Below are 25402 nucleotides of genomic sequence, written 5' to 3' on the forward strand. Positions count from 1 at the left end.
TTCAACGGTTCTCCTAGTTAGTACAACGGTTAGTATATGTCGCTCTCATAAGTTCTACTGTGTGGCGCCGACAAGACCCGGGTTCGACTCCCGGATTGGGAACACTTTTTATATCACTCCCTTTCTTTTTTGGTCACCATTCCATCTATTTTATTATAAGATAGTGAAACAGCCTGTGCACAGGAAGAGGGATATATATGTCTATGCAGGTTGTCCTATATAACGCAAAGGAGATTCCCAATTGATTCTTTAGGCAGGGAGTTCGAACTTTTGGCCATGCACAACCTTGGTAAAGTAAACTGGATGTGAGCGAAAAGGATCCAGGATAAGAAACACGTACTGTAGAAGAAGTCGCCGTACAATCCTGTCTGGACAAGACCAGCAATGAATGTGATATAATCAAAGTGATGCTTAGGTTCGAAAATGAGACTGTAGTGTTAGTCGCGTGATAATGATCAATGCACATACCGGTAGATCCAATTCAAAATGTACAGTGCACGGTATGCACCAAGTGCAAAGATGTAGTGCGTCGTGATTGTCTCTGCCTCGCCAAGGCGCTGGAGGAGGAACATCTGAGGAAGGATAGCCACGGCTTCCAAAAAGATGCTGTAAGACCAAAGCACTTCAAAGAATGTAAACTTATAATTAAAAAGAAGTGCAAGAATAGCAGGGATGCCCATTAAGAGGTCCAACCTAATTGTATCGATGTCAGCCTCGTGTCGTGTCCTGGATGCATTAGTGAACTGCTCTTGTCGCACAGGGCAAGGGTAACACGTACTTGAATTCGACCTTCATCAGGTACAGGATGTAAACGCTGCTCGCAATGAAAAAGACCTTCATAAGGATCAGGTACAAGCTGAAAGGACGGAATAGCTCCAAGTATCGTGTAAGGAACACAACAGTGTACATAAGCTGCGTCTTAAACGAGATACCTGGCAGGTAAGCGGCCATTCTTTCAGAAGATGAAGAATACATACCACGGCATGACCTGCTCGTTACGATCTTGTGTATCAAGATAAAAATAGACGCGAGATGCGAAAGATCACCTAGAAGCCGGAAAATATTCATCGTCGAACTCGTCCGTGCTCGCCAACGTGGCACGCGGAGGTGGGAAGACGACGACACCCGTTGGGTTGTGTCACGTGATACGTGGCTTGTTTCACAAGACGCCTGTTCCATGGAGAAGCTGCATGGATCGGCGCGGGGAAGAGGATTTGTAAGTGATCTCTTACACAACCATGATCAAAACTGTGTTGACTGAGACCCTAGGCCTTCGTGTGCCGCTCGTAATGGGCGGTATGCAATGGGTTGGCACGCCTCGCCTGGCCGCAGCTGTGTCGAATGCTGGCGCTCTCGGTATGGTGACAGCGCTGACACAGCCTTCGCCAGACGCGCTCAAGGCGGCGATCAAGGAGGCCCAGTCGCTGATTGACCCGGAAATTTCCAAAGAGCGTGCGAAGTACGGACCTTTTGGTGTCAACATCACGCTTCTCCCTGCTATTGTCCCGCCGGACTACCCTGCGTATGCGCAGGCTGCGCTTGAGGCCGGCGTGCGTATTTTTGAGACGGCTGGCAACAACCGTACGTAAGCGATAGCACTGACATCCACAGCGGAACCTGTGATTCGTATTCTGAAGGAGGCTGGTGCCTTTGTTATCCACAAGTGCACGGCTGTGCGTCACGGTCTGAAGGCCATCAAGCTTGGTGCTGACATGCTGAGCATTGATGGCTTGGAGTGCGCTGGTCACCCTGGTGAAGATGACATTGGTGGACTGGTGCTGATGGCGCTTGCGAAGGAGAAGATCACTGCGCCATTTATCGCTTCGGGTGGTATTGCCAATGGACGTGGTCTGGCTGCTGCGCTGACGCTGGGCGCCTGCGGTGCGAACAGTACGTAATAGGGATCACTAACAGTGATAGTGGGCACACGTTTCATGGTCACCAAGGAGAGTGAGATCCATGATGCGATCAAGCAGCGTGTGGTGGATGCCAAGGAGCAGGACACGACGCACATCCTGCGTTCGCTGCGCAACACGGCGCGTGTGTTCAAGAACAAGGTTGCGCTGGAAGTGCGTGAGCGTGAAAAGCACAATGCCGATATTAAGGAGCTGATTCCGCTGGTGTCAGGTACTCGTGGTCGTAAAGTGTACGAGACGGGTGATGAGGATGCTGGTGTTTGGACGGCTGGCCAGACGGTGGGTCTGATCCATGACGTGGTATGTATGGCTATAAGAAGGAATACTGACATGTGTACAGCCAACCTGCAAGGAGCTTGTGACCCGCATTGGCCAGGAGGCCGAAGATGTGATCCGTCAGACGGCTGCTTTGATCTCGTCGCAGGCCAAGCCGCATCTGTAAATGCCATAGATAGGCCATGTACCGAGCGAAGCCGTTCGACCCCGCATCAGGCGCAAGTGGAGGGAGGAAGGGCCCTGGGTGGGCGCAAAAGGAGGGCCAACGCGTCCACCGTTACGGTTCTCACTTTAGCTCGGCCGATCCACCTTTGCTCCCGGACCCACGGTGAACCATCACGATGGGGGATGGGGCTGTACTGTTCATCGTATGCTGCATGATGGCTGTAGGCACGTACCTAGTGGCTACGTTGCCGTTGGTATTCCAGCTCTCGCGAAGCAGTCTGCGAAAACTGGAGCTATGGGGTGCAGGTCTGCTGCTGGGCGCCGCCCTCACAGTGGTGATTCCAGAGGGCATTGCGAGCGTATACAAGGGTGATATGTGCCCAGGTCCAGGCCAAGAGCATCCAAAGAAAGAACATCATTTTCTTCGCCCCAAAGATGTGATTGCATTAAGCCTTCTCTGTGGCTTTGTGCTGATGTTTGTGTATGTATGCGAGGATCAAACTAACGTGCAGCGTGGATCAACACATGATAGCGCAGTCGCACCGACAGGGAGAACAAAATGGGCAGCCCGTGTCGATGACACATGGCGAAGAAGGGCCTGAAGAGAGTTCGTCCGAGTGGCGTCCCAATGCGAGTTTCCATCAATCGTTCAAAAAGATGGTGGGTAATCTATTAGGTGTGCTACTGCATGCCGTAGCCGATGGTATTGCCATGGGCTCCTCGATTGAAAGCGTAGATACATCATTGCGCTTTGTTGTGGTGCTCGCGATCATGGTGCACAAGGCACCTGCGTCGATTGGGATTTGCACGTTGATGATGTCACGACAGCTTCGGCGCAATGACATTCATCTCGGCATTCTCATATTCAGTTTGACGACGCCCATTAGTGCGTTGCTCACATACTTTACTCTCCAGATGCTGTTTGTCACGTCGGCCAGCTCTGGTGATGGGATGGATGCGCGTGAAATTGGTGCCATATTGTCGTTTAGTGGCGGTACGTTCCTTTACGTGGCGATCCATGCTGTAATGGAGCTGGCATCGTCGGAGGCAGATGTTCTCGCGGCCACCCACAGTGAGCATGTCCACCATCCCCATGACCATGACCACCCCATCCACGCGCATCTCGCGGCCCCGTCTAGCCATACACCGCTACACTCGTCACGGACGGAGGATCCTGAGTCAATATCGCCCCTGCCTGTCCAACCAGCACATCACACCACTTCATCCCTTGTGTATGTAGTCCTGGGCTCGATCGTGCCTCGCCTGCTTCAGCTGCTGATCGGCGATCACGTCCATCCTCATTAATATCGTTGTACTATGCAATCATACACTTTCTTCTCGTTCTTCGAGGGGACGCGTCATGTGGAGACGAGGTCGGCGCGCCCCCCTTTCGCGTATTCGGCCCTTTTTTCTCCATCTACTTCGCGATCCGATCGGCTGGGATGGCGTTCCGCGTACCGCAGGAAGCGGCGTTTGCGTCGTCATCGTCATCACCACCGCGCGTCGCATCGTCGTCGTCACCGCCATCTAGTCCGACGAATGAGCGTACATCGTCCACGTCGTGCCTCGCCGACCCGTTTTCCGCGTCGGCCAAGTCGTTGTCGATTGGGGGGCGTCCTCGCCGAGGGACGACGCGCTGGTCGCGCAGTGCTACGACGCCAGCTTTGCGCGTCGGTGCAGGTCCTTCGACGAAGGAGGGAGACGAGGCACTGACTGTGATACCTACGCCTGACGGCGGCACGTCTGGCCACGTCCTTGGCCAATTTTTTGACGACGGATCCGACGTATCGATGATGTCGTCCATGGATGATATGGGCAGCTCGTACGAAGCACCTTCCATGCTGCTAGCTGGCGTACGCCGGCCTTTTTCACGCACAGAGAGTGCAAGCACCGATCCGCTGAGTGCGGCTGGGACGCTGGAGCGGCCCAAAGAGCGCGCGACACAGCGGCGGCGTACCGATGCGACGCCAGACGACGAGGCGATGCCCAACGTCGGCATGGCGGCAGCGAGTGGGAGTGTCGTCGATTGGGACGCCTTGGTCAGTCGCGTGTTTGACGAAGGTCGGGAGGCGCCTGCGTTGCTGCTGGGCGGCTGCCATTTGACCTACATTAGCGGGGTGGTAGGCGATTTACGTCACTATGTTGCCTTTGAGCCGCGGCGTATGGATACGGGTACACGCACTACAACGCATCGGCGTCCTGGCCCGCTGGAATTCTACTTGTGGGACAACCAGCTCACGCGGCTCCCCAGCGCGCTGTTCCAACTGTCGAACCTCGGTGTGCTGTCGCTACGGAAGAACCAGCTGACGCATCTCCCCGCGTCGATTGGGCAACTGCGTCATTTGCGTGAACTCAATATCGGCGGGAATGCTCTTACCTACTTGCCCGCGGAGATGCAGCAGTTGACGCTCGAAACGTTTACGTACATTCCCAACCCGTTCCTCCCTGTCCCACCTGGCGCGCGACTGGAGGCGCGGTCGATGTATGGCGGACGAAGAGCCACAACGACGACGACATCTGCCGCGCATACCCTGTCGCGGTGGTCGCGTGCGCATACGGATGCGGGCATTTTGCATCGGACGACGCCCCACGAGGCGCGTGGTCAGGTGTATGCCCGCGTTCTAGGCGAGCTGCGTCGACGCTCTCTTCCTACGTTGGCCGATATGTGCATACAGCGATTGCTTAGCGACGATCCCTTGGTGCTTGAGCAGTACGAGACAGGGTGCCTTCATACGCTACGACATACACTGCAGGCGCGCGTCGTCGAACGCCTCGAAGCCGCTCGACGAAGCGCGACACATACATGGGGCGCACGATCGAATGTGCATCGAACTCGCGACGTGGCGGGCCGCGAGCGCTGGTACGCTGGCGCTTCGTTTACCCACAGCGTGGGCCACGACGAGAACGAAGAAGAGGACGAGGACGAAGCGGTGCATGCCTCGGCGAACGACGTGGATACCGCGCTCGAGTACCAGGATGATGCCGCGGATAATGTATGGTTCCAGCGGTGTCCGTGTGCACACACACCATCAAGTGCTCTCTCCGGCACAGATTGGCCGCTCGCCGAGCCTGGCGTCCTGTATGTCACGCCGTATGAAGAGCGTATGGAATGGGTCTCGCATGTGGCTGGCGTGCGTGTCGCAAAGCAGAGTATTGAGATGGCCGGCCTGACGATTGACGGGGCACCGGCCGACCAGGCAGGATGCCTGCCTCTGCTATGGCGTGGATGCAGTCCGCACTGCTTGGCCTTCCTCACCCAGGCTAGCGTTGCGCCTGATGCGCCTCTATGACGCGCTGGCGTGCCGCACGACGTTGTGCGCCCAGCCCGATCTTCATACCCATAGAAGCCGTAGTCGAGGAGGGAGCCGAAGCACGCTGTGTCTGCGTCTCGTGCCGCAGGGCCTGCAAACTTGCCTGCTGGGCCCGTCGTGTCTCTTGGTCGTGCGAGAAGCGGTAAAATGCTGCGCCCCGCGCACGCACGTCAAAATCAACGTCAAAGTGGACATTCTCAGTACGCCGCGAGGCCATGTCCGTCGGTAGCTGTGGCACCGTCGGTCGGTAGACAGGGAACTGCGTCGCCGCGCCGTAGATCGGTTGTGCCTCTTCTTCGTCTGCGGCGCCGTCCTCCTTCTCTAATAAGTACGCACGAGGCACTTCACTTTGCCTCGCAGTGCGTGTACGTCCCCACTCGTCGACGTACTCTACCATGGGATCCGTGTCATCTTCGTACGTCGACGTGACGGGGGGCGTTGGAGGAGGCGACGACGAATCCACCTCTTTGGCATCCCAGTCGACCAGACCTTCGTCCGCGAGACCCAGGCCTTGGGCTAACTTTTCGTAGCGCGCCGCCTTGTGTTCCAACATACGCTGCGATTTCAGGACGCGTGCTGAATCCTCGTCCTCGTCATCACGTCCTCGCGCTACCTTCAAAGCGCCTGGCGAGCGCTCCCGCAGCCGCATACGCGAGCGAACCTCATCATGCGTCGGTGCAGAGGCTGAAGCACGCTGTCGCGCCGCCTGTAGCTCCGCACGCAGCGTCGTCAGCGTACTGGCCTGCGTCGTGGGCATGACGTACGCACCACTGACGACGTGGAGAAGGTACATACCCCGATCATCGGGACCTCCACCTGGTGTTGCGCGCCAGCGACGTCGCAACAGCCCAAGCGACAGGGGTTTGCGTTATGAGCGAGTCTGCCAACGGAGATACACCGATGGACGACGTAGCATCGTCCTCGGCCCAGATTCAAGCGCCAGCCAAGGCGAAGAAAGTCACAGAAGCTCTGAAGATTCCCCCGACAGTGCAAGAGCGATGGCGTGATGCCACGGTAGCCTCGCTCTCCCTCTTACCGCCAGCCGCTGTTGCATCCAGCGCCTCGGTACAAGATGCGCTTACATTATCGCGCGCACATAACGGACAATGTGTTTTGATTGTGGATGATGCACATGTGCGTGGCTTTGTCGACTTGATCGACCTTGTTGCCCACGAGACGCAGGGGTCGCCGGACGATGCTGTCGCAGAGATTCAGCGGTCGTTTGGCGATGCGCCTTCTACGTTCCCAACGACATTCCGTGTGATTCATACAGCTACGCCTCTTGCTGAGGTTGCCGTGTTCTTGGAGACGGCCCCGATGGCGCTCGTCACCGACGAGGCGTGCACGCAGATCGTGCATGTCGTGACCCAAGGCGATTTGACGCGGTACGCTGATCGTATGGGTATTGATATGCGCCCTAGTGCACTGGGCAGCCGCGTCGAAGAAGAATCGAGCCGCGACCGCTCGTTGGCTGATGTGCTACGATTGCTCGATGGCTATGCTCCGTTGATTCCAGACGAGGTCTCCGACTACTACTTGGAGCGCGCAGGCTTCCAGTGTGATGATGTGCGATTGTATGTTACAAAGAAGCTGACCACAGGAAACGATTGCTTGCCCTGGCTACAGAGAAATTTGTGGCTGACATTGCTTCGGACGCGTTCCAGTACGCGCGGATCCGAACCAATGCAGGCCCGAACCGCAGCTCGCGGCCAGGCGCGACAGCGCGTGTACGTATTCTGGCCTACCGACTCACTCGCAGGACCGCACTCGCACCGTGCTCACGATGGACGACCTCAGCGCAGCGCTCGGTGAGTATGGGATTGATGCGCGACGCGCCGAAACCTTCCGTTAGCTTCGATCGATTGTAGTTTGGTGCCGCAGCGCACGCTTACATAATTTATAGGAAGACACCAGGCGCTGGGGGCGTGATGGGGCCCATGGCAGAGTGCACAGGGCCGCTCGCTGCACCGCATTTTTGCAGCACCAGAGCATCACAGCCGTGTTGGGTGTTTGTGCCTCGTCCTTGCCGTGATCCTTGTACGTGCATAACGAGCATACCGACACATATACTGTGCCTACATACACGGTCGGAGGTTTCTACTTCCTTTCTCTCTCACCTAGTCCCTTCCTGTTGCCTTGTACAACACTGCCCCTGTCTCTCCCTCTCCCCTGTTGAACAGACGGCGCTGTGCCCCGACAACAGCCCTCCTTTGCGATGAATTCATCAGCACCTCATACCTTTATGCCCATGGGCTCTAACGCCCGTGCTTCTGAGCCTGGCTCGCCAGAATTTGATGCGTTCATCCACTCTGATCTGTGCGCAGGACCCAGTCAAACACCAGAAGCTCCATCGGCGACCACATCTTCCACGACAAGCACCAGCACTGCTTCCTCTGCGTCCTTTGGGTTCGCGGCGGCACTGTACCCACAGAACCTCGTAAAGCAGGAAGATGCGATGCCTCTTTGGGGCAGTGCGGATCCTGTCACGGCTGCGGCCGCTGCGTCTTCGACCTCCTCGTCCTCGACGGCGGCGGCGGCAGCGGCGGCCCTCTCCTCGGAGCCAGGCTCCTCGTTACGGCTACCTGACCCTTCGTTCCCCAACTCTTCGTTGTGGGCGCCTGGTGCTGCTGCGTCGGTGCCTGGCGCGCCGCATGTCGTCTCGGCGTTTCGGACGTTGGGGGCGGCTGCGACGTCATCGTCGCCTACGAAGCAGGACACGAGTGCAGGTCATGCGGCTCTTGCCCAGCTGATCGGACATGGCACGATGCCTGCCTCGGCGCCCTCGTGGCTCTCGCAGTCGCTGCCGGCCCCCACCACCACGCCATCGTCGACGTCCGAGGCGTCATCGAGCCAATCCGACGGCCCTCAAGCCAAGCGGGCGCGCGTGAGTGAGTCGCCTGAGCGCAAGGCCCGGTCCATTTCTGCGTCCATGTCGACCATGTCGGCCGATGATGAGGAGGGGGAGCGTGGCCGTACCCAACGTCGCTCTGCTTCGGCTGGCTCACGGCGTGCGCCGCCCTCGGCATCGCAAGTGACGGAAGCAGGTCTGCCGTTCCCTGTGATTGATACGTCGGTGAAGCATTCGAGTCTGTTTGTGCCGCCTGACACGTCTGGCCTGACCAAACGCGAGGCGCGCCTGGTGAAGAACCGCGCCGCGGCCTTTTTGTCACGGCAACGCAAGCGTGAGCAGTTTGAAGAGCTTGCGTGCAAATGCCGTGCGTTGGCGCGTTTATCGTATATGCTTTGGGACGCCTTGGATCATGCTACGGCGTCGTCCAGTGCCCTACCAGGCCTCTCGTCGATGGATCGTGTGCTGGAAGCCACGTCGCTTCATGAGCAGCTGGCCTTTGATACCGATGGTCTGCGGTCCACGCTGCAGCAAGTCGTGGCGAACAAAGGCGGGATGATTGTGGAAGGCATCATGGGCGACGATGGGCCGTCCAAGACGCGAACGCACGATATTACAGCGCAGCTGGCCGCGTCGCAAAAAGAGTGTGAACGTCTTCGTGCAGAGTTGGATGCGCTACGTGATTCTACCTCTACGACGTCCCCCACCACCTCGTCGACGTCGTCGCTGGTGCAGCTGGTGGGCGATGCTCTGATGAAGGCGCACCAAGCGCCGCCGGAATCGGACGCGGCCGAGCTGCTATCGAAAGACGATGGCGCGATGCAGATGCGTATGGTGGTTGCGCCGGAGAGCGAGGCGGTCCTGTGCACACTGACGCCAGAGTCGCATACGGAGCGACTGTCTGCAGCGTCGCCGGCTATGGCGGCGACGGCGCACGACGACGAGGAAAAGTCGTGGCGGTGCTCGACGCCCGTGGAGTCCAGCGAGGCGTCGATGCCCTCGTTGTGTTCCAGTGCCTCCCCGTCGCTGTCCTCGCTATCGAGTGGCAGCTCGGGAGCGCGTCGTTCACATGCGCGGCGCGTGGTGGCATACTGTGCAGGGGTGGATCGATCCACGTCGCTGTTGGGCGACGTACGCCCCTTGTACTTGGACGACTGGGCCGCGGCGCATGCAGAGCCACTTCAGCAGCCGACGTCGGTGCGCAGTAGCCGTACAGAGGAGGTGGTGCAGTGTGCGACGCGCGCTTTGGAGACGCTGCTGACTCAAAACAAGATGGATGTACAGCAGGGTTGCTTCCTAGTCGCCTCGCAGGGCAACGAGGCGCTGAAGTTGGCTCTGTATGCCAAGCCTTGTGCGGAGGAGACGTCGTCGCAGCACGGCGCGTTCCTTCTTCCGGCGGTGCGCGATACGTTGCGTGCGTTGGCCGAGGGTGAGTAAAAACACTGTAGAGCGTTCCATAGATCATCGACCTGCTCCCCTCCTCCTCCCCCTCCCCCTCCGGCCGTTATGTGGAGGTGATCCCATGGACAGCTGCCTGGCCCTCGCCCGGCCGAGGAGGCGGCGCAGCCCCACGTCTCGTCGCTTGGCTTGGTACGTGATGGACGTCGATATGCAGGATGACATGCGTGGCGGCCGTGGCGGTGCGCGCCGTACGCCGCTGTTGCGCCGCCGTGGTGCTGCGAACCATGGCCGTGAGCTTGGGATCAAAGGCTCTTCGGGCCAGACGATGGTCGTTGTCGCGAATCTTGCGAAGGGCACGACATTGGAGGATGTTCGTACGACGTTTGAGCAATTTGGCCGCATTGTCAACGTAAAAGAGTACCGTATGCCGAACCTGGCGAAGAATGCGCTGGCGTACAAGGTGTTGTTTAGCAATCGTGCGGCAGCCATGAGTGCGTGCCAGAAGTACGACGGTATGCACTCGGATGGCCACATGCTGAAAGTGCAAGTAATCTCGGACGAGCCTGAGACGCCGGCTCCTGCGCCAGCGCCGCCTCGTCCGAAGAAGAAGGGGCCTTCTACGACACCGCGGCTGGAAGAAGAGCAGCTCCCGCTGCCTGTCCTTCGCCGCCTCGCGCAGGCTGAGGCCAAGTACTTGGCGGAAACGGAGCGGATTTTGCGCGAGAAAGATACGCCTGCGACGGCCGCGCAGGCAACCAAAGCGACGTCGCTGCTGAGTCGGATCGGGAGTGCGCCGCTGGCGCAGCGTCTTGCTGCTCCTACGCCGCAGTCGGCCGCGGAGAAGATGGCCAAGTCGCCTGCGGCTGCGAAGCGGCATCGTGCGCGGCAACGTCGCGCCGCGCGCGCGAAGAAGGCCGGCGGCGTGCGTGCGATGGACGTGGAGTAGGTTCCTACTAGATATCTATGCTACATACACTACGTATCTGCCGCCTCGACAAAGTCCTGCGCATCCGCACGCGAAATGTCCAGCACGGTGCTCGTCTTGTCGGGCCGGAATACCACGCCAAAGTGGCGGTCCGCTCGCTCCACCAGCTCTGGACGGAAGGTCGTGGTGATGAATTGTGCGTCGGCGGCGAGGGCATGCACCAAGTTCGCGACGGCCGTACGGTACTGCGTATCGAGATTCGCATCAATTTCGTCCCATAGATAAAACGGCGCAGGGTCCGTCTTTTGCATCGCACAGACCAAGGCGAGGGCTACCAGGGATTTCTGGCCGCCGGAAAGCTGCGCCATGCGCATCTGCGTCTGCTGCGTGTGGAACGTCACCTGCAACGAGACGCCGTGCTCGTGGCGCTGCAAGGTGCCTTGGCCGGTAGGCACGAGCTGCGCAAAGATGGTACGGAAATGCATCGCGACTTGCTCGTACGTCGACGTGAGCGCTGCGTCTTTGCGTTGGTCGAGCACGTCGATCAGTTCGTGAATCGAGGCTTGCGACGCCTGCAAGTCGGCATGGCGCTGCAGCAGCGCTGTGCGTTGCTGCGTAAAGCTGTCAAGCTGCTCGACCGCGCGTTTGTTCACATGCGACAGCGCATCGAGCGACGTACGTGTGGTCTGCAGCTGCGTGACCAATGCCTCGGTTGTCTGGCGCTGGTACGTCTGGAACGCGTCGTCCGGCAGCGCGCCGAGATCGCGAATCCGTTCATGGCACCGCGCGCGCTGCTCCAGCATGCGCTGCTTCCGCGCGGCCCATCGCTCCGCGGCCGCCTGCTGCTGCGTCACGTCCGCCTCGTGCTCATGCGACGCACGCGCTGTGGCCAAGTCTGCCTGGAGGCGCGCGTACGTCGCGCTGAGTGTGTCCTGCTGTGCTTGGAGGTGCGCGAGGCGGTCTGCATTGGTCGCACGGCTTTGTGCGAGTGCCGCGGCGGCTTCCGCGCTGGGCGCAGGACGTGCCCGTTCCAAGCGGTCTTGCACTGACGCACGCGATCGGCGCCAGTGCTCGTCCAGCTCACTTTGCAGCGTCGCCAGCTGCTCGGCAAGGGCCACTGTCGTTCGCGTCTGCGTGGCCAACGCACTTTGCTGAGCCCGGGTCTGCGCCGTGAGCCGCTGCACGTCCGCCTGCTCCTCCTGGCTCAGATGATGCAGGAGCGGCGTGCCCAGCTCCGCTTGCAAGGCAGCCTGGCGCGTCGAGAGTGTCTGGCGTGCTAACGTCGCCTCGGTACACGCCCGCTCGCATCGCGCGACGCGCGCGGCGGCATCGGCCTCGGTGCGGCGCAGGTACGTAAGCTCGTTCTGCGCTTGCGTACGTGCGTCCTGCGCTTGGGCCTTTTGCGCTTCGAGCGCTATCATTTCGCTGTACACGGCCGTGAGGGTCTGCTCGAGTGTCGCGAGAGCCTGCCGCGCTGCGGCCTGCTCACTTGCCAGCGTATCTACGCGTGTAAGAGCCTGCTGTACACGCTGCACTGCGTCCAAGCGCGAGCGGCTCGGGTCATGGTAGCCACCACTCAGCGCGCCACGGCGATCCACTTGGTCGCCATCGAGCGTGATGGCATTGAGGCCGCGGTGACTGCGGACATACGCGGCTGCAATCTCCAGGCGAGGGCACACGATCGTCTTGCCAAACACCTGCTTCATCGCCGGGAGCAGCGCGTCGTCAAACGTCAGCTTGCGCAGCAAGACGACAGCGTCAGGCGCTTGCGGCATCGGCGTATCGACAGGCCGCAATCGATTGAGCGGCATGAACGTCACACGCCCACTCTTCTCCTGCTGCAGTCGCTGCAGAAGGCGCGTCGCAGTGGTATCCGTATCGACCACGACATGGAACAAGGCCGCGCCGGCGGTCGCCTCCACCGCCAGGCGGTAGCGCTCGTCCACGTGGAAGAGCTGGTAGAGAGGGCCCAGCACGCCGTCCAGGTGCTCGGCCGCCGCTATGCGCTCCACGGCTTGCAGACCCGCGGCCGTGGCGCGGTCCATCGTCGCGGCCAGCGCTCGCTGCGCCTGACTTAGCTCATCGCGCGCTTGGGTCAACTGCGTGGTGCGTTTCGCGTCCGCGTTCCACTGCTCGTTTTTTTCCTCCACATACTTCGCGCGCGCCGCGTGACGCGTGTCCCAGGCCGCCTGCGCGTCGTGGTACGCCTGCGTGCGCTGGGCATACGTCTGCTCCACGTCGCGCATGTGCGCGGCGTGCTCCGCATGCTGGGCCTGTGCCGCCTCCCATTGGGCCTTCGCCGTCGCCATGGCCGTGTCTTGCTGCGCGAGCTGCCGCGCGACTTCGTCCAACTCCGCCTGGATCGCCTCATCACGTGCTTCGACCGTATCGTAGTGCGCCGCGCGACCTTGCTTCGCGTACAGCGCCGCAAGCCGGGCGCGTGTGTCTTCGTATGCTGTGCGCTGCGCTTCGAGCGTAGCCGCGGCGTGTGTATGTTCCTGGGTCTTGGTAGCCAGGGCTTGTTCACGGGCCAACACTTCGGCGTCGAGCGCGGCCAGCTGCTCCGTCAAGGCTTCAGGGCCCTGGCCGTCCATGGCCATCGCCACATCGTCGCGCGTATTGTCCAAGTGCGCCTGGGAGCGCGTAAGCGCGCGACGCTCCTGCTCCAACTGCGCTTGGTCCCAGGCCAGCTGCTCGAGCTGCTCTTCCAGCGCACGAGCTTGGGCTTCCATCGCTGCCACCTCATGAGCTTGCCGCGTATACGCTGCCTGCCGCGTATGGGACGCATCGACCTCCCGACGCCGTTCATTTTCAAGCTGCCAATTAGTGGAGGGTCACGTACTGTCTCGAGCATGTCGCTAATGTCCGCCAACTCCCGCTGGTAGATCGTATACTCCAAGCATCGTCGTGTCTTGTCCAACGCATGAAATTTTTGCAGTTCGCTCTGCTCAGCACTGAGCTCGTCCATACGCGTGGCCAGCTGCGCTAAGAGCGCCGTCGAAGCCTCGTACCGAAGCTCAGTCGACCGCAGGATCTCCATACTCTCCGCCCGACGTTGCTCGTACACGCGCGTGCCTGCCACGTCCTTGAGCCAGTCGAGGCGCTCGGCGTCCGTCGCATGCGCCATGTGCGTAAGTCGGCCTTGCGGGATAATGTAGTACGCCGGGCTTGTGCTGAATCCCGCGGATTCCAGCAGCTGCGTCACGTCCTGCTTCGTCGCCGCTTTGCGGTCGATCATGTACTCATCGCGCGTGAGAGAGAGCGTTCGACGTAGCACGACATCATCGCCCTGCGCTGGGAAACGCGCATCGCGATTATCAAAGATCATCTCGACGTAGGCCGACGTCGTCGTCGACGTAGCACTCGCTCCATCATATAGCAAAGCCTGCCGCTCTTCGCGCGAGAGTGACGTGTATGCATCGCCCAGCACGAACCGGATCGCTGCGAAAAAGTTACTTTTGCCACTGCCATTGCGTCCTACCACGACATTGTGGCCAGGACTCCATGCATCGATCGTGACGGTGTCACGAAACGACTTGAAGCCGTGGATCGTGAGAGACTTGTATTCGTATGGAGGTACGTGTACGTACCTTGATGTGCATGCCGTAGCCTATAGGCTCTGGTCGCCACGTCGCTCTCTCGTCGTTGACGCGTTGCGAAGGCGGCGCGTCGTACGTCTCGCCCCCACCGCGTTGAAGTGGAGTATCACGTGATACTACGAACGCCTCCTGCGGTGTCTCGCTCGCGGGCCTTTCTTAGCGTCGGCCGTGCGTTCCAGCCATCTAGCGACGGAACAATGGAGCAGTCCCTGCTTCTTGATAGGTATGTGCGTGTGTATTCTCACCTTGTAGCTCCCTGCGCAACTGGGTGCTCTTGCCCATTACATTGGTCATGGTTCTTGTCGGTGTCTTCCGTCAGAACCTCCTCCAACTCCTCGAAGGCAAGCCCAAGTTCGGCACGTTGGCCGCAGCTCGGCAACAGTACGTACATAACGCTACTTATGCCAGAAACATCCTGCAACGCTCGGCGACCTTGCGCATGAACTACCCTGTTATTCCTCCTGCCAGCGTTCAGATCCGCAAGACGTTCCTCTCTCGCGTCCTGGGCGACGGCTCGTACCTCGACCCGGAGACCAAAAAGGCGCTGGAAAAGGCGAAGAACAGGAAGCTGGATGAAATGCCCGAATCGCCCTTCAACGAGGCGATGATGGAAGGCATGTTTGAGCAGGCCAAGAAGAGTATGGTCATGATGATTCCGCAGACGGTGATTATGGGCTGGGTCAACTTCTTCTTCACAGGCTTTGTCCTGATTCGTTTGCCCTTCCCCCTGACGCAGCGTTTCAAGATCATGCTTCAGCGTGATGTAGATACCTCTGACTTGAGTGTGTCGTGGGTCTCGTCCTTGAGCTGGTACTTCCTCAATCTGTACGGCCTGGACGCCATTTACCGCTTGGTCCTGGGCAACTCACAAGGTACGTTGTGCTGTGTATGCTTACCTATAGTGGCGGATTCCATGCGTGATATGGCGGCGTTTGGCGGTGGCGCAGCGCTGGTCAACCAAACGCAAATGCCCGGTCAGGTCGTCGATCATGCCAAGCTGCATGAGGCGGAACGCGATAGTCTTGAGCTGATCGGCGCTGTGACGACCAAGGATGTGACATGGATCGGCGATGGCGTCGAGGAGCGTGTCCTGCAATGGTACGCCTAACTCGCGTTCCTCCCCTGTCGATCTCCACATCTCTTGTCCGTCGGCCTGCGGGGGCCTCGCTGCCTGGCCTGCAGCACGTGCCTAAGGTCTCCACCGGGCAGCGTCCGTGCAGCGACGGCCGAGGACCCTTTCCCCCTCCCCCCCCCCCGCGCGCCGGCGCTGTTGCGTCTTGTAGTTTGTCTATTGTACCCTTTTTTTTCGTGGATCCAACAATGAGCTGGCTTCCGCATACGGAGCCGATGGCCGAGGGCTACTGGGGTCCTGTGACGAGTACGCTGCTATGGTGTGAGCGCAAGTACGAGTGGACCAAGTACATGGCGGAGCCGGTCAATTCGGTAGGTAGGAGCTGCTTCACACGGCGTACTAACGCACACGACAGTTGACGAATCTGCTATTTTTGTTTCTCTCGGGCTACGGCATGTACCGCGTAGCAAGTGAGCAACTCTCTGCGCGCTTCTACCTGTGTGCAGCCGGGATCGGCATTGTCGGTATGGGCTCGTTCCTATTTCACATGACGATGAAGTACGAGGCGCAATTGCTCGATGAGCTGCCTATGATCTATGCCAGCAGCTTTATCTCCTGGTCCCTACTTGACCAGACGATGTTCTACGGCCAAACACTCCCGCGGCGCATCCTGCCGGTCATTGTGCTGGCGGTGGATGCGTGGATCACTGTGACCTATGTAACGAACGGCAACCCGATCTTCCACCAGGCCGCCTACGCGTCGATCATGGTGATTTCCATCTCGCATGCGATCTACATTATGATGTCGTCGAAATCGCCTCTCAACCTCTCGGACGCCGCGCGCGCTCGTCGGCAGGAAGCGCGGTACTCGGAGCGCACAGGCACGATTCTGTTCCTCGTGGGCTTCACGATTTGGAACTTGGACAACATCTTCTGTGGTCACCTGCGTGCGATGCGAGAGGTGGTCGGCTACCCGTTGGCGATCCTCCTCGAAGGCCATGGGTGGTGGCACATCTTCACTGGCTACGGCGCGTACCATCTGCTCATCGCGACGGAGGCCATCGTCATGTCGTACATGGAGCATCCAGAGAACTTTGAAATGGTGTACCGCGGCGTGCCGTACCTGAAGCGTGTCCGTCCCGCCCACCCTGAACGCTCGCTGCTCGCCGAATTCACTGCGGCGAAAAAGACACAGTAAGCTGTCTTACCATGCGACGTGGTGCTTTGTGAGCCGCGCCTTGATGTCCTGCAATTCCTGCAGCATCGAGGCTCGCGCACGATCCCAGTCGTCGTCCGCCTGATCAATGGCGTCGTCCACTGCTTCTTCCTGTGCATCCAACGCATCTTCCTGCGCAGGAACGAGTTTCCGCGGCAAGTAGTATACCTCATAGTCATGACTTGTGCCGCATAGAGGGATCTGAGGCACGACGCGCGCACCTTCTGTCGCTGCGACTTCGTTTGCATCGCGTGGCTCGCGTGCTCCTGCGGCACGTCGCGCGGTATGTGTCACCAAGAACGACGAGAGTCGCCGCTTGTTCGCACGCGCCATGCGATGCGCTGCTTCGTACGCTGCCAAGTTCTCTGCGAGCGTACGAACGCGCTGCGTATCCTGCCGCACCGACGCACGCTCGGCATCGTGCGCACGTCGTTCCGCTTCCAGTGCCTCTTGGCGTGCCTGACGCTCCGATGCAGCGGGATCTGTCTCCATTGAGGCGTGTGCCAAGGCCGTGGGAGCGGGCCTGGTACGTGGCGCACGTGCTTGTGCTAAGGTCGAGTTGAGCACGCCGAGCATGCGCCGTGTCCGCTGCCGATCTTCCGCTGTGCGTGGGGGCCGACGCGACGTATTCTCGTCGTGCATCGGGGTATCTGTCTGTGCCTCTGCAGGCCGCGTTGGCGATGCAGGCACAGCCTCCATCGTGCTATGGCTGGGTGCGGGGGCCAGGCGACGTGGAGGAGGGGCAGAGTAGGGGTCGTCGCTGTTACATAAGCTGTGGAGCACTATACGGCCAGGGCAACGTACGCTCGGTCGCGCTCGGTCGCTCGGTCGTTCGCTACGCCCTTCACTCCTCCTTGCATGGACGACATTGAGGCGTTGTTTGGGCGCGCAGGGGCGCGGATTACAGGTGGCAGTGCGCGTCCCTCGTCAAAGACACACGTCCTCTTGAATGAGGACGACAATGTGGAATTGCTGGAAGCCGAGCCGCGGAAGCAGGGAGGCGATGTGCAATCGATCTTTTCGATGAACGAGGACGACGTCGTGACGACAGACATACCGGCAGGGCCTAGTCTGTCCCGATCGCATACGATCAACAGCAAGGCCGAGAGCCTGTTTGATGCCGACGACGACTGGGTGTATACGGGCCATGTGCATTTGCGGCCCATGGGCTCGAGCAAAGTCATTCCTGCGGACGACGAGCCGGATGCGGCATGGGAGCCATTGACTTCCTCCGCGTCGTCGTCGCGCGAGCGTCGCATGCCGGCCGGCCCCACAGGCTCGCCCACGCTGCTCGAACTGCTACTTGCCGACGCCAAGTGGCAGCTAGGATCGCTTCGGCAGCGCGTGCGGCAGCGACTGCGTGTGTTGCGTGGCGAGCCGATGGGCGGCGCCAAGCGCACGATCTACCTCAACCATGCCGCTGCGAATCACAACGACGACTACAGTCACAACCAGGTGATGACAAACAAGTACAATGCCGTGACGTTTGTGCCTGTGTTCCTGCTGGAACAGTTTTCCAAGTACGCCAATTTATTTTTCCTCTTTATTGGGTGCTTGCAGCAGATCCCTGGCGTGTCGCCTACGAACCGATGGACGACTCTCGTGCCTCTGGCCATTGTGCTGCTCATTGCTGCGGCCAAAGAACTGTCTGAAGATTGGCGGCGGTACACGTCGGACGTGGAAATGAACGCGCGTCTCGTGCAGGTTCTGGACAATGGCGCATGGACGCAGCGGCCCTGGCGCAGTGTCCAGGTGGGCGACATTGTCCGTGTAGAACGCGACGAATTCTTCCCTGCCGACCTACTCTTACTTAGCAGTTCCGAGCCGGAAGGCCTGGCGTACGTCGAGACGGCGAATCTGGATGGCGAAACGAACCTCAAAGTGAAGCAGTCGCTTCCTGCGACCGCCTCGCTCACGTCCGCGTCCAAGCTGGCGCAGCTGCAAGGCGAATTGGCATGCGAGGCGCCGAACAATTCGCTGTATACGTTTGACGGGACATTGACGCTGTCTCAACGTGCGCCGATGCCTGTTGGTCCCGATCAGCTGCTCCTACGTGGTGCCCAGCTCCGGAATGCGCCCTGGATTGCAGGCCTGGTCGTGTTCACAGGTTACGATACCAAACTCTTGCAAAATGCGACCAAGTCGCCGATCAAACGTACCCGTGTGGAGAAGCAAGTCAACTCGTTCATTCTTCTGCTCTTTGGGCTGCTGTTGGTGCTTTCGCTGATTTCATCGATTGGCTCGCAGATCTTTGCGGGCTCTGCGCCGTCGTACCTGATGCCCCAGCTCGATGGACGGTCGGGTATGCGGCGGTATGTCGAGTCGGTGCTTACGTACATTATTCTCTACAACAGCTTGATTCCGATCTCGCTGATTGTCTCGATGGATGTGGTCAAATTCCAACTTGCCGCGCTGATCAATTCCGACTTGGACATGTACTACGAGCCCACGGACACGCCAGCGCTATGCCGCCGATCGAACCTGGTCGAAGACCTGGGCCAGATTGAGTACATCTTCTCTGACAAGACCGGTACACTCACACGCAATGAGATGGAGTTTAAGCAGGCCTCGATTGCCGGTGTCGCCTGGGCGGACAAGGCCAGTGAGGCGCCTGGCGACGAGGACGAGGTGAAGTATGCGTGGAGCGATCTGCCGGCGGTCTTGGCACGTGGCGATGCGTTTGCGAAGCACGTCGACGCGTTTCTAACGGAGCTGGCCGTGTGTCATACTGTGATCCCGGAAGAGCAGGATGATGGCCAAGTCGTGTTCCAAGCATCGAGTCCCGACGAAGCCGCGCTGGTCGCGGGGGCTGAAGCGCTAGGCTACCAATTCACGACGCGCAAACCGCGCTCGGTGTTTATTCGCGTGCATGGCGAGACGCGCGAGTACGATGTACTGCAGGTGTGTGAGTTCAATTCGACACGCAAGCGCATGTCGACGGTCGTTCGCGAGCCTGGCGGCCGTATTATGCTGTACTGCAAAGGCGCCGATACAGTGATTCTTCCTCGTCTCGCGCCCTCACAGGCACATGTCGACACGACGCTCTCGCACTTGGAGGCCTATGCGGGGGATGGGCTGCGTACGCTGTGCATTGCAAGCCGTGAGTTGAGTGCGTCCGAGTACCAGGCCTGGTCGCAAAAGTACGAAGCTGCTGCGGCGCAGCTCGATGGCCGGGCGGCGGCGCTGGATGGCGTCGCAGAGGAGATCGAGACGCAGATGACATTGGTCGGTGCGACGGCGATTGAGGACAAGCTGCAGGACGGCGTGCCAGAGACCATCGCTACCCTGCAGACGGCGGGCGTGCATATTTGGGTCCTGACCGGTGATCGGCAGGAGACAGCGATCAATATCGGCTACTCGTGCCGCCTCATTTCCGAGTCGATGGACTTGCTCATTGTGAACGAGGCCACCGCGGCCGATACGGCTACGGCGATCCAGGAGCAGCTGGCTACCATAGAGGCGCATCCGGAGGCCGTGGACGATTTGGCGCTCGTCGTCGAAGGGCGGAGTTTGCAGCATGCATTGCAGCCGCCCCTCGCGGAGCCGTTTTTGCGGCTGGCGTGCCAGTGCAAGGCTGTGATTTGCTGCCGCGTATCGCCGCTGCAGAAGGCGCTGGTCGTGGAGCTGGTCAAAGCGCACACGGACTCGGTCTTGCTGGCAATTGGCGACGGCGCGAACGATGTGGGTATGATCCAAGCGGCGCATGTCGGTGTGGGCATTAGTGGCCATGAAGGTTTGCAAGCTGCGCGGACGGCGGACGTGGCGATCAGTCAGTTCCGGTTCCTGCGCAAGCTGCTGCTCGTCCATGGCAACTGGAGCTATGCGCGTCTAAGCAAGATGGTGCTCTACTCGTTCTACAAGACGATGACGTTGTACGTTACGCTGTTTTGGTTCTCGTTCTACAATGCGTTTACGGGGCAAACGGCGTACGAGTCCTGGTCGCAGTCGTTCTACAATGTGCTTTTCACGATGCTGCCAACGTTGGTGATCGGTATATTTGACCAGTACGTGAGCGCCGTGATGCTGGATCGGTACCCGCAGCTGTACCGCGAGACGTTCTTCACAGGGCGTGCGATTGCAGGGTGGGTCGCGAATGCCGTGTACCACTCGTTTGTGAACTTCTTCTTTGTGACGTACTTCTTCTACAATCATACGCTCGACAGCCAAGGATACCCTGGCTACCAGTGGCTGTGGGGCACGACGATGTACTTTACCGTGCTGGTAACGGTGCTTGGCAAGGCGGCGTTGGTCTCGAATTTGTGGACGCGGTATACCCTGCTAGCGATCCCCGGCTCGTTTGGTGTGACGCTCGTGTTCTTTGTGGTGTTTGGCACTGTTGCGCCAGCGCTCGGTGTCTCGATGGAATAGTACGTATGCGGCACGGAGGACTCACACACAGTGCGAACATTGTGCCGCGATTACTGAGCCTCCCGCTGTTCTGGCTCTCGATCATCTTTGTGCCTGTGTTTTCGCTCCTACGTGATCTGCTTTGGCGGTATTACCAGCGCACATACGAGCCCAAGTCCTATCATATCGTGCAGGAGATGCAAAAGTACAAACTACAGGACTTGCATCCCCGCACCGATGAATTCCAAAAGTATGTGGCACTCGCACTCACCCCAGGAACATCCGCAAAGTGCGGGCTGTCCAGCGTGTACGACGCTCGCGTGGCTACGCCTTCTCACAGACGGAAGGCGATCAGGCCCACCTTATTCGGCAGTACGATACGACGCAGGCGCGGCCGTCTGGTATGTAGAACGTCAAGCCGACGTCTTTTTCTTGTAGCGCGACGCGTCCAGAGGGAACAGCTGGTCAAAGTTCGCTCGGTCGAGGAACCATGGCTCGGTATCGACGTGCGCAGTGCGCTGCTTCTGCACCGCGTCTTCGGCCGGCGTGGGCTCGTACGATGCCGTAGGCGGGCTCCAGTCGGTCCGCCCCCGCATCGTCTGCCGCCAGAAGGCCTTGATGCCACGCTCCGGCGGCTGTTGCAACAGTGTCGTGCGGTACGGACTCGCGCCCAGCTGGAAGGCCAGGCGCGCATCCGCGATACGCAGCATCAGCGTCTCTTGCTGATCGTACTTGGTCGCCGTAGCGTTGTACTTTTGCAGTTTCGAGAGAACCGAGGTGGGGACGTGGTCCTTCTTCTTCACGAGCTCGTTCCATTCGTGCATCTCACTCCCGACCGCTGAGCCCTGCAAGCGGTACACGGCTTCCAACGGCACGAGGCGTTCTTTCTGGTCCGTCTCCGACAAGGGGCCAGCCCGCTGGAAGTAGGGCCGCGCAGCGATACTAGCAGGAAGCCATCGGCTTGGCGGCGGCGCTGCGGTACGTACGCCGAGCATTTGCGTCTTGGGGTACACGGTGAGGCGAGTCACCATGCGACTGGGCGCGTACCAGAAATACATGCCACACAGACTCGCCACAAGAAAGGTGCCGCCGGCCGCCGTGTACCGAATCATCGGCGTCACCAGCTCTGGCTCCTCCCCTTCGTCGGGAAACAGGGGCCATACAAGGAAATCACGAATGAACAGGCCAAAGTTGACACCGGCCAAGACAAAGCATGTGCCAGCGAGGTAGAACCAGCCTTTGCGCATGTACGGCCCCCCGCGATAAATGACACGCGGCTGCTCCCGCAGCGGCATGCTCGCCTTGGACGAGGCGAAGCGGGCACCGATACGCACGCCCACGCCTAGCTGACACACCGTGCGGCGAAGCCACATATTGGTCCTGCCGAAAGACAGTCTCGTACCATCGCCGCACGACGGGCCTCCACACCTGACATAAGCCACGCGCGGTGGCCCCTATTTTTTTTTTTTTTGTTGTTTTGTCCCCCTCCACCGCCCACACACGATTGTGTCGCACGGAAGTTGGGCGCGTGTGGGGTTGGGTCTTCGTACGATGAGCTCGCAAAAGCGGCCTGGAAGCAACTGGAATGCGCTGCAGCGCAAGATCTCTCATGGCAAAGGACGCAAGCCCAGCGTGCGCAAAGCGTCGACGACGTCCACGACGACCCCTACTGCCATGGCGGCGACGCCTACGAAGCCGACGACCTCTGACGAGACTACGAGCCTGCCGTGGTTCGCGGACGACTTGACGGAGGAGGATCTGGCGATGGCGATGAAAGCGCCTGCTACTACGGCGACGGAGACCAAGCATGTCCAAGCGCAAGCCACACAATGGGAGGGCTACTTGGACGAAGCGACAAAGAAGCGCGTCATTCTGGGCGACGAAGCGGATATGACGGCCGAGAAGCGCGAGGCGGGGCACTATGTGGCGATTGACTGTGAGATGGTGGGGGTGGGCCCTCGTGGCTCCGGCTCCGCGTTAGCGCGTGTATCGATTGTCAACTGGCACGGCCACGTCTTGCTGGATCGATTTGTGCGGCCCAAAGAGCTGGTCACGGATTATCGTACGTGGGTCTCGGGTGTGCGACCGAAGGACTTGCGCAATGCGCCCTCGTTTGAGCAAGTCCAAGCGGAGGTGGCTGCGCTTCTCAAGGGGCGTGTCCTGGTCGGCCATGCGATCGACAACGACTTGAAAGCATTGCTGCTCTCGCATCCGCGACCGCAGATTCGCGATACCTCGACGTTCCAGCCACTGCGTGACCTCGCAGGGACGAAGCACCCAGGTCTACGGACGCTTACGCGCCTGGTCCTGGGCGTTGATATCCAGAAAGCCGGGCAAGAGCATAGCTCGGTGGAAGATGCACGTGCGACCATGGCCGTGTTTCGCACGCAGAAGGACGCGTGGGAAAAGATGCTTGCGCAGCACCGAGCGCCACGCAAGCGTGCCTCGTCGCATTCGCTGAAGCATGCGCGGCCCAAGTCGGCGGCGTCCTGGTGGGCCGAGGAAGATGCGTCGTGATCGAGCTACTTGCCTAAATGCTTGCTATTCCCAAAGAGGGCCTTGTACATGAACGCCTCGCTCAAGAGCATTTCGGCGTCTTTGTCGGACCAGTTCTTCGTCGGGAGGCTCTGCAGGAAGATAATGATCGACTGGAAGTCCATGGTCAGCAGCTCTTTGCGCCATCGATGCAAGAACACGGCGCAGACGAAGGGATGAAAGTCGGAGAACGCGTCAGGGCCTTCGGCCAAGTACGTGTCCCACATGCGTATGATGCTTTTGACGCTCATCTCGCGCATGAGCAGGCAATTCATCCAGCGGAACGAGAACTGCATGTACTCGACTCCCTGCGCGGCCAGATGCGCATGCAGCGGCGCATCCATACGGGCTACGACGTCGCTCATGACGCCGAGCTGCCGCACAATACCCGGCTGCGCAAAGATGTAGTTGTCCTGGATGCCATCCAGGAGTTTAGATAAGCACCAGAAGGTATCTGCTTCCAACGCGGCCCGTGCAAACGGCGGGAGGGTGGCGAGCTCAAACGATTCCGGGTCCGAGTCGATGTAGGCACTCAGGAACACCTCGAAGAACGGCGTCGCAAGATCGTTGATGCCCTGCACATAGCCGCTCGCAGGATGCCGAATGGCCCACAAGTACAGTATACGCTCCAACGCACGCTGCGTCTCAGGCTGCTGCCACAGCCGCAAGCCTGGGTTCGTGCGTGGGACATCGATGCGGATTTGGTGCCATGCTGCACGATCTAGCGACTCTGGGCCGCGTGCAAATGCGCGCTCGACCCCGGTAGCGTACTCGGCGCGCTTGCGGGCTAGGGTCGAGGTGCGTATCGATCCTGTGCCGGGCATGTAGCCTAGCAAGAGGGGCCACACAATAGGCCGTAGCGCGGCTGGCACGCCTTTCCATGCAAGGCTGCGCAGCGTCGGCACGTCAATATCGTCCTGCTGAAGACATGCCAGCATGCGCTGGCGATTGCGTACGGTTCGTGCGGATTTCTGGCGCTTCAGCGGCGCGGCTGGCAGCGAGGACGTGGACGGCTGGCGCTCGGTGCGTGGCGACATGGGCGGCTGCGCTGACGCTTGGCGTGGCGGGGTGGGCGGCTCGAGCGGCGCCATGAACACGCCATCATTCATCGTCGCAATGGGATCAAACGCGGCGGCGCTTGCCCATGCACTCATCGAAGCTTGTGCGACGTCTTCCGTCGCTGTTGCCGGCTCCTGTTCTTCGAGGCTGGGCGACGTTGTGTCAACAGGCTCCAGCGTAGGACTGTGCACGTCCCACGACGCAAGGCGGTGCATCGGGTCTGTTGTCGTCGTTAGAAACGAGAGCCCTCACGTACGTACGTACCTTCGACCAAGGCTTCCAGGTAGCCCATGCTGTGGATGTCCGTGTCTGTGCTTGCCATGGTCATGTGGCGCTCGGCCCAGCTCGATACAAGGCCCACAGACTCATCCACGCCAGGGGGCAGCTCACGTAGACTGCCGCGAGACGAGACGTCCAAGGGCGTCTCGCTCGAAGGGGGTATCTGCATGGATGGAGGCACGGTGGACATCGGAGATGGCGGCGTATCCTCACTTGTAATCAGCGTCCATGTATCTGTCGTGGGGAGCCCGGCTGGCTGCGCGTGTGCCGCCCCCGTGGACGTCACGTCCAGGGAGGACGTGCGCACAGGCTCTGTGCTCACGCGCGCAACGAACTCCTCGTCGTCAGAGTGCGACGCCCAGGCCTCGTCGTCCCACGCATCGTGCGGCCGGCGACGAGTACGTGGCGTTCTCACTCCCCGAGGCATCTCAGGTCAGTGCGCCCAGCCAGCGA

The 25402-nt window shown here is 59.8% G+C and overlaps 16 protein-coding genes across 16 annotated transcripts; 10 read left to right on the plus strand and 6 right to left on the minus strand.

The window, feature by feature from the left end:
* Positions 1-249: 249 nt before the first annotated feature.
* Malapachy_4222 (er lumen protein retaining receptor) lies at positions 250-1068 on the minus strand (the record flags this gene model as incomplete). The annotated part of the gene is made up of 5 exons (XM_018138674.1): positions 250-299; positions 341-429; positions 469-726; positions 779-932; positions 978-1068. 5 exons carry the CDS (start codon positions 1066-1068, stop codon positions 250-252), a joined length of 642 nt encoding a protein of 213 aa, XP_017991836.1.
* A 170-nt stretch (positions 1069-1238) lies between these two features.
* Positions 1239-2358, plus strand: Malapachy_4201 (2-nitropropane dioxygenase; the record flags this gene model as incomplete). Its single annotated transcript, XM_018138654.1, has 4 exons — positions 1239-1581; positions 1612-1890; positions 1921-2216; positions 2257-2358. The coding sequence occupies 4 exons, from the start codon at positions 1239-1241 to the stop codon at positions 2356-2358; spliced, it is 1020 nt and encodes a 339-aa protein (XP_017991562.1).
* A 175-nt stretch (positions 2359-2533) lies between these two features.
* Positions 2534-3662, plus strand: Malapachy_4205 (zinc transporter zip9-b-like protein; the record flags this gene model as incomplete). Its single annotated transcript, XM_018138658.1, has 2 exons — positions 2534-2838; positions 2870-3662. 2 exons carry the CDS (start codon positions 2534-2536, stop codon positions 3660-3662), a joined length of 1098 nt encoding a protein of 365 aa, XP_017991566.1.
* Positions 3663-3799: 137 nt separating this feature from the next.
* Malapachy_4238 (leucine rich repeat domain-containing protein) lies at positions 3800-5647 on the plus strand (the record flags this gene model as incomplete). The annotated part of the gene is made up of 1 exon (XM_018138689.1): positions 3800-5647. One exon carries the CDS (start codon positions 3800-3802, stop codon positions 5645-5647), a length of 1848 nt encoding a protein of 615 aa, XP_017991991.1.
* Malapachy_4272 (hypothetical protein) lies at positions 5619-6425 on the minus strand (the record flags this gene model as incomplete). Its single annotated transcript, XM_018138723.1, has 1 exon — positions 5619-6425. The coding sequence occupies one exon, from the start codon at positions 6423-6425 to the stop codon at positions 5619-5621; it is 807 nt and encodes a 268-aa protein (XP_017991814.1).
* A 113-nt stretch (positions 6426-6538) lies between these two features.
* Malapachy_4204 (transcription initiation factor iid taf10 subunit) lies at positions 6539-7520 on the plus strand (the record flags this gene model as incomplete). Its single annotated transcript, XM_018138657.1, has 3 exons — positions 6539-7242; positions 7269-7395; positions 7428-7520. 3 exons carry the CDS (start codon positions 6539-6541, stop codon positions 7518-7520), a joined length of 924 nt encoding a protein of 307 aa, XP_017991567.1.
* Positions 7521-7883: 363 nt separating this feature from the next.
* Malapachy_4237 (bzip transcription factor domain-containing protein) lies at positions 7884-9953 on the plus strand (the record flags this gene model as incomplete). Its single annotated transcript, XM_018138688.1, has 1 exon — positions 7884-9953. One exon carries the CDS (start codon positions 7884-7886, stop codon positions 9951-9953), a length of 2070 nt encoding a protein of 689 aa, XP_017991988.1.
* A 160-nt stretch (positions 9954-10113) lies between these two features.
* On the plus strand, positions 10114-10863 carry Malapachy_4249 (rna-binding protein; the record flags this gene model as incomplete). Its single annotated transcript, XM_018138700.1, has 1 exon — positions 10114-10863. One exon carries the CDS (start codon positions 10114-10116, stop codon positions 10861-10863), a length of 750 nt encoding a protein of 249 aa, XP_017991942.1.
* A 29-nt stretch (positions 10864-10892) lies between these two features.
* Malapachy_4258 (structural maintenance of chromosome protein 3) lies at positions 10893-14444 on the minus strand (the record flags this gene model as incomplete). Its single annotated transcript, XM_018138709.1, has 3 exons — positions 10893-13658; positions 13685-14401; positions 14433-14444. The coding sequence occupies 3 exons, from the start codon at positions 14442-14444 to the stop codon at positions 10893-10895; spliced, it is 3495 nt and encodes a 1164-aa protein (XP_017991895.1).
* A 194-nt stretch (positions 14445-14638) lies between these two features.
* Positions 14639-15549, plus strand: Malapachy_4199 (transmembrane protein; the record flags this gene model as incomplete). Its single annotated transcript, XM_018138652.1, has 3 exons — positions 14639-14664; positions 14694-15313; positions 15344-15549. The coding sequence occupies 3 exons, from the start codon at positions 14639-14641 to the stop codon at positions 15547-15549; spliced, it is 852 nt and encodes a 283-aa protein (XP_017991765.1).
* Positions 15550-15761: 212 nt separating this feature from the next.
* Positions 15762-16611, plus strand: Malapachy_4200 (ypc1-alkaline ceramidase; the record flags this gene model as incomplete). The annotated part of the gene is given in 3 exon segments (XM_018138653.1): positions 15762-15884; positions 15929-16584; positions 16602-16611. 3 exon segments carry the CDS (start codon positions 15762-15764, stop codon positions 16609-16611), a joined length of 789 nt encoding a protein of 262 aa, XP_017991563.1.
* Positions 16612-16717: 106 nt separating this feature from the next.
* On the minus strand, positions 16718-17428 carry Malapachy_4275 (hypothetical protein; the record flags this gene model as incomplete). Its single annotated transcript, XM_018138726.1, has 1 exon — positions 16718-17428. The coding sequence occupies one exon, from the start codon at positions 17426-17428 to the stop codon at positions 16718-16720; it is 711 nt and encodes a 236-aa protein (XP_017991813.1).
* Positions 17429-17587: 159 nt separating this feature from the next.
* Positions 17588-21485, plus strand: Malapachy_4190 (p-type atpase (amino-phospholipid-translocase); the record flags this gene model as incomplete). Its single annotated transcript, XM_018138645.1, has 3 exons — positions 17588-21096; positions 21129-21326; positions 21353-21485. 3 exons carry the CDS (start codon positions 17588-17590, stop codon positions 21483-21485), a joined length of 3840 nt encoding a protein of 1279 aa, XP_017991764.1.
* Positions 21486-21489: 4 nt separating this feature from the next.
* Positions 21490-22449, minus strand: Malapachy_4268 (hypothetical protein; the record flags this gene model as incomplete). The annotated part of the gene is made up of 1 exon (XM_018138719.1): positions 21490-22449. The coding sequence occupies one exon, from the start codon at positions 22447-22449 to the stop codon at positions 21490-21492; it is 960 nt and encodes a 319-aa protein (XP_017991852.1).
* A 178-nt stretch (positions 22450-22627) lies between these two features.
* Positions 22628-23593, plus strand: Malapachy_4184 (rna exonuclease 4; the record flags this gene model as incomplete). The annotated part of the gene is made up of 1 exon (XM_018138639.1): positions 22628-23593. One exon carries the CDS (start codon positions 22628-22630, stop codon positions 23591-23593), a length of 966 nt encoding a protein of 321 aa, XP_017991724.1.
* Positions 23594-23598: 5 nt separating this feature from the next.
* Positions 23599-25376, minus strand: Malapachy_4227 (gyp1-gtpase activating protein; the record flags this gene model as incomplete). The annotated part of the gene is made up of 2 exons (XM_018138678.1): positions 23599-24890; positions 24935-25376. 2 exons carry the CDS (start codon positions 25374-25376, stop codon positions 23599-23601), a joined length of 1734 nt encoding a protein of 577 aa, XP_017992046.1.
* Between the last annotated feature and the right edge of the window lie 26 nt (positions 25377-25402).

This window comes from Malassezia pachydermatis (genome assembly GCF_001278385.1).
Source record: "Malassezia pachydermatis strain CBS 1879 chromosome Unknown scaffold4, whole genome shotgun sequence".
Taxonomy (NCBI): Eukaryota; Fungi; Basidiomycota; class Malasseziomycetes; order Malasseziales; family Malasseziaceae; genus Malassezia; species Malassezia pachydermatis.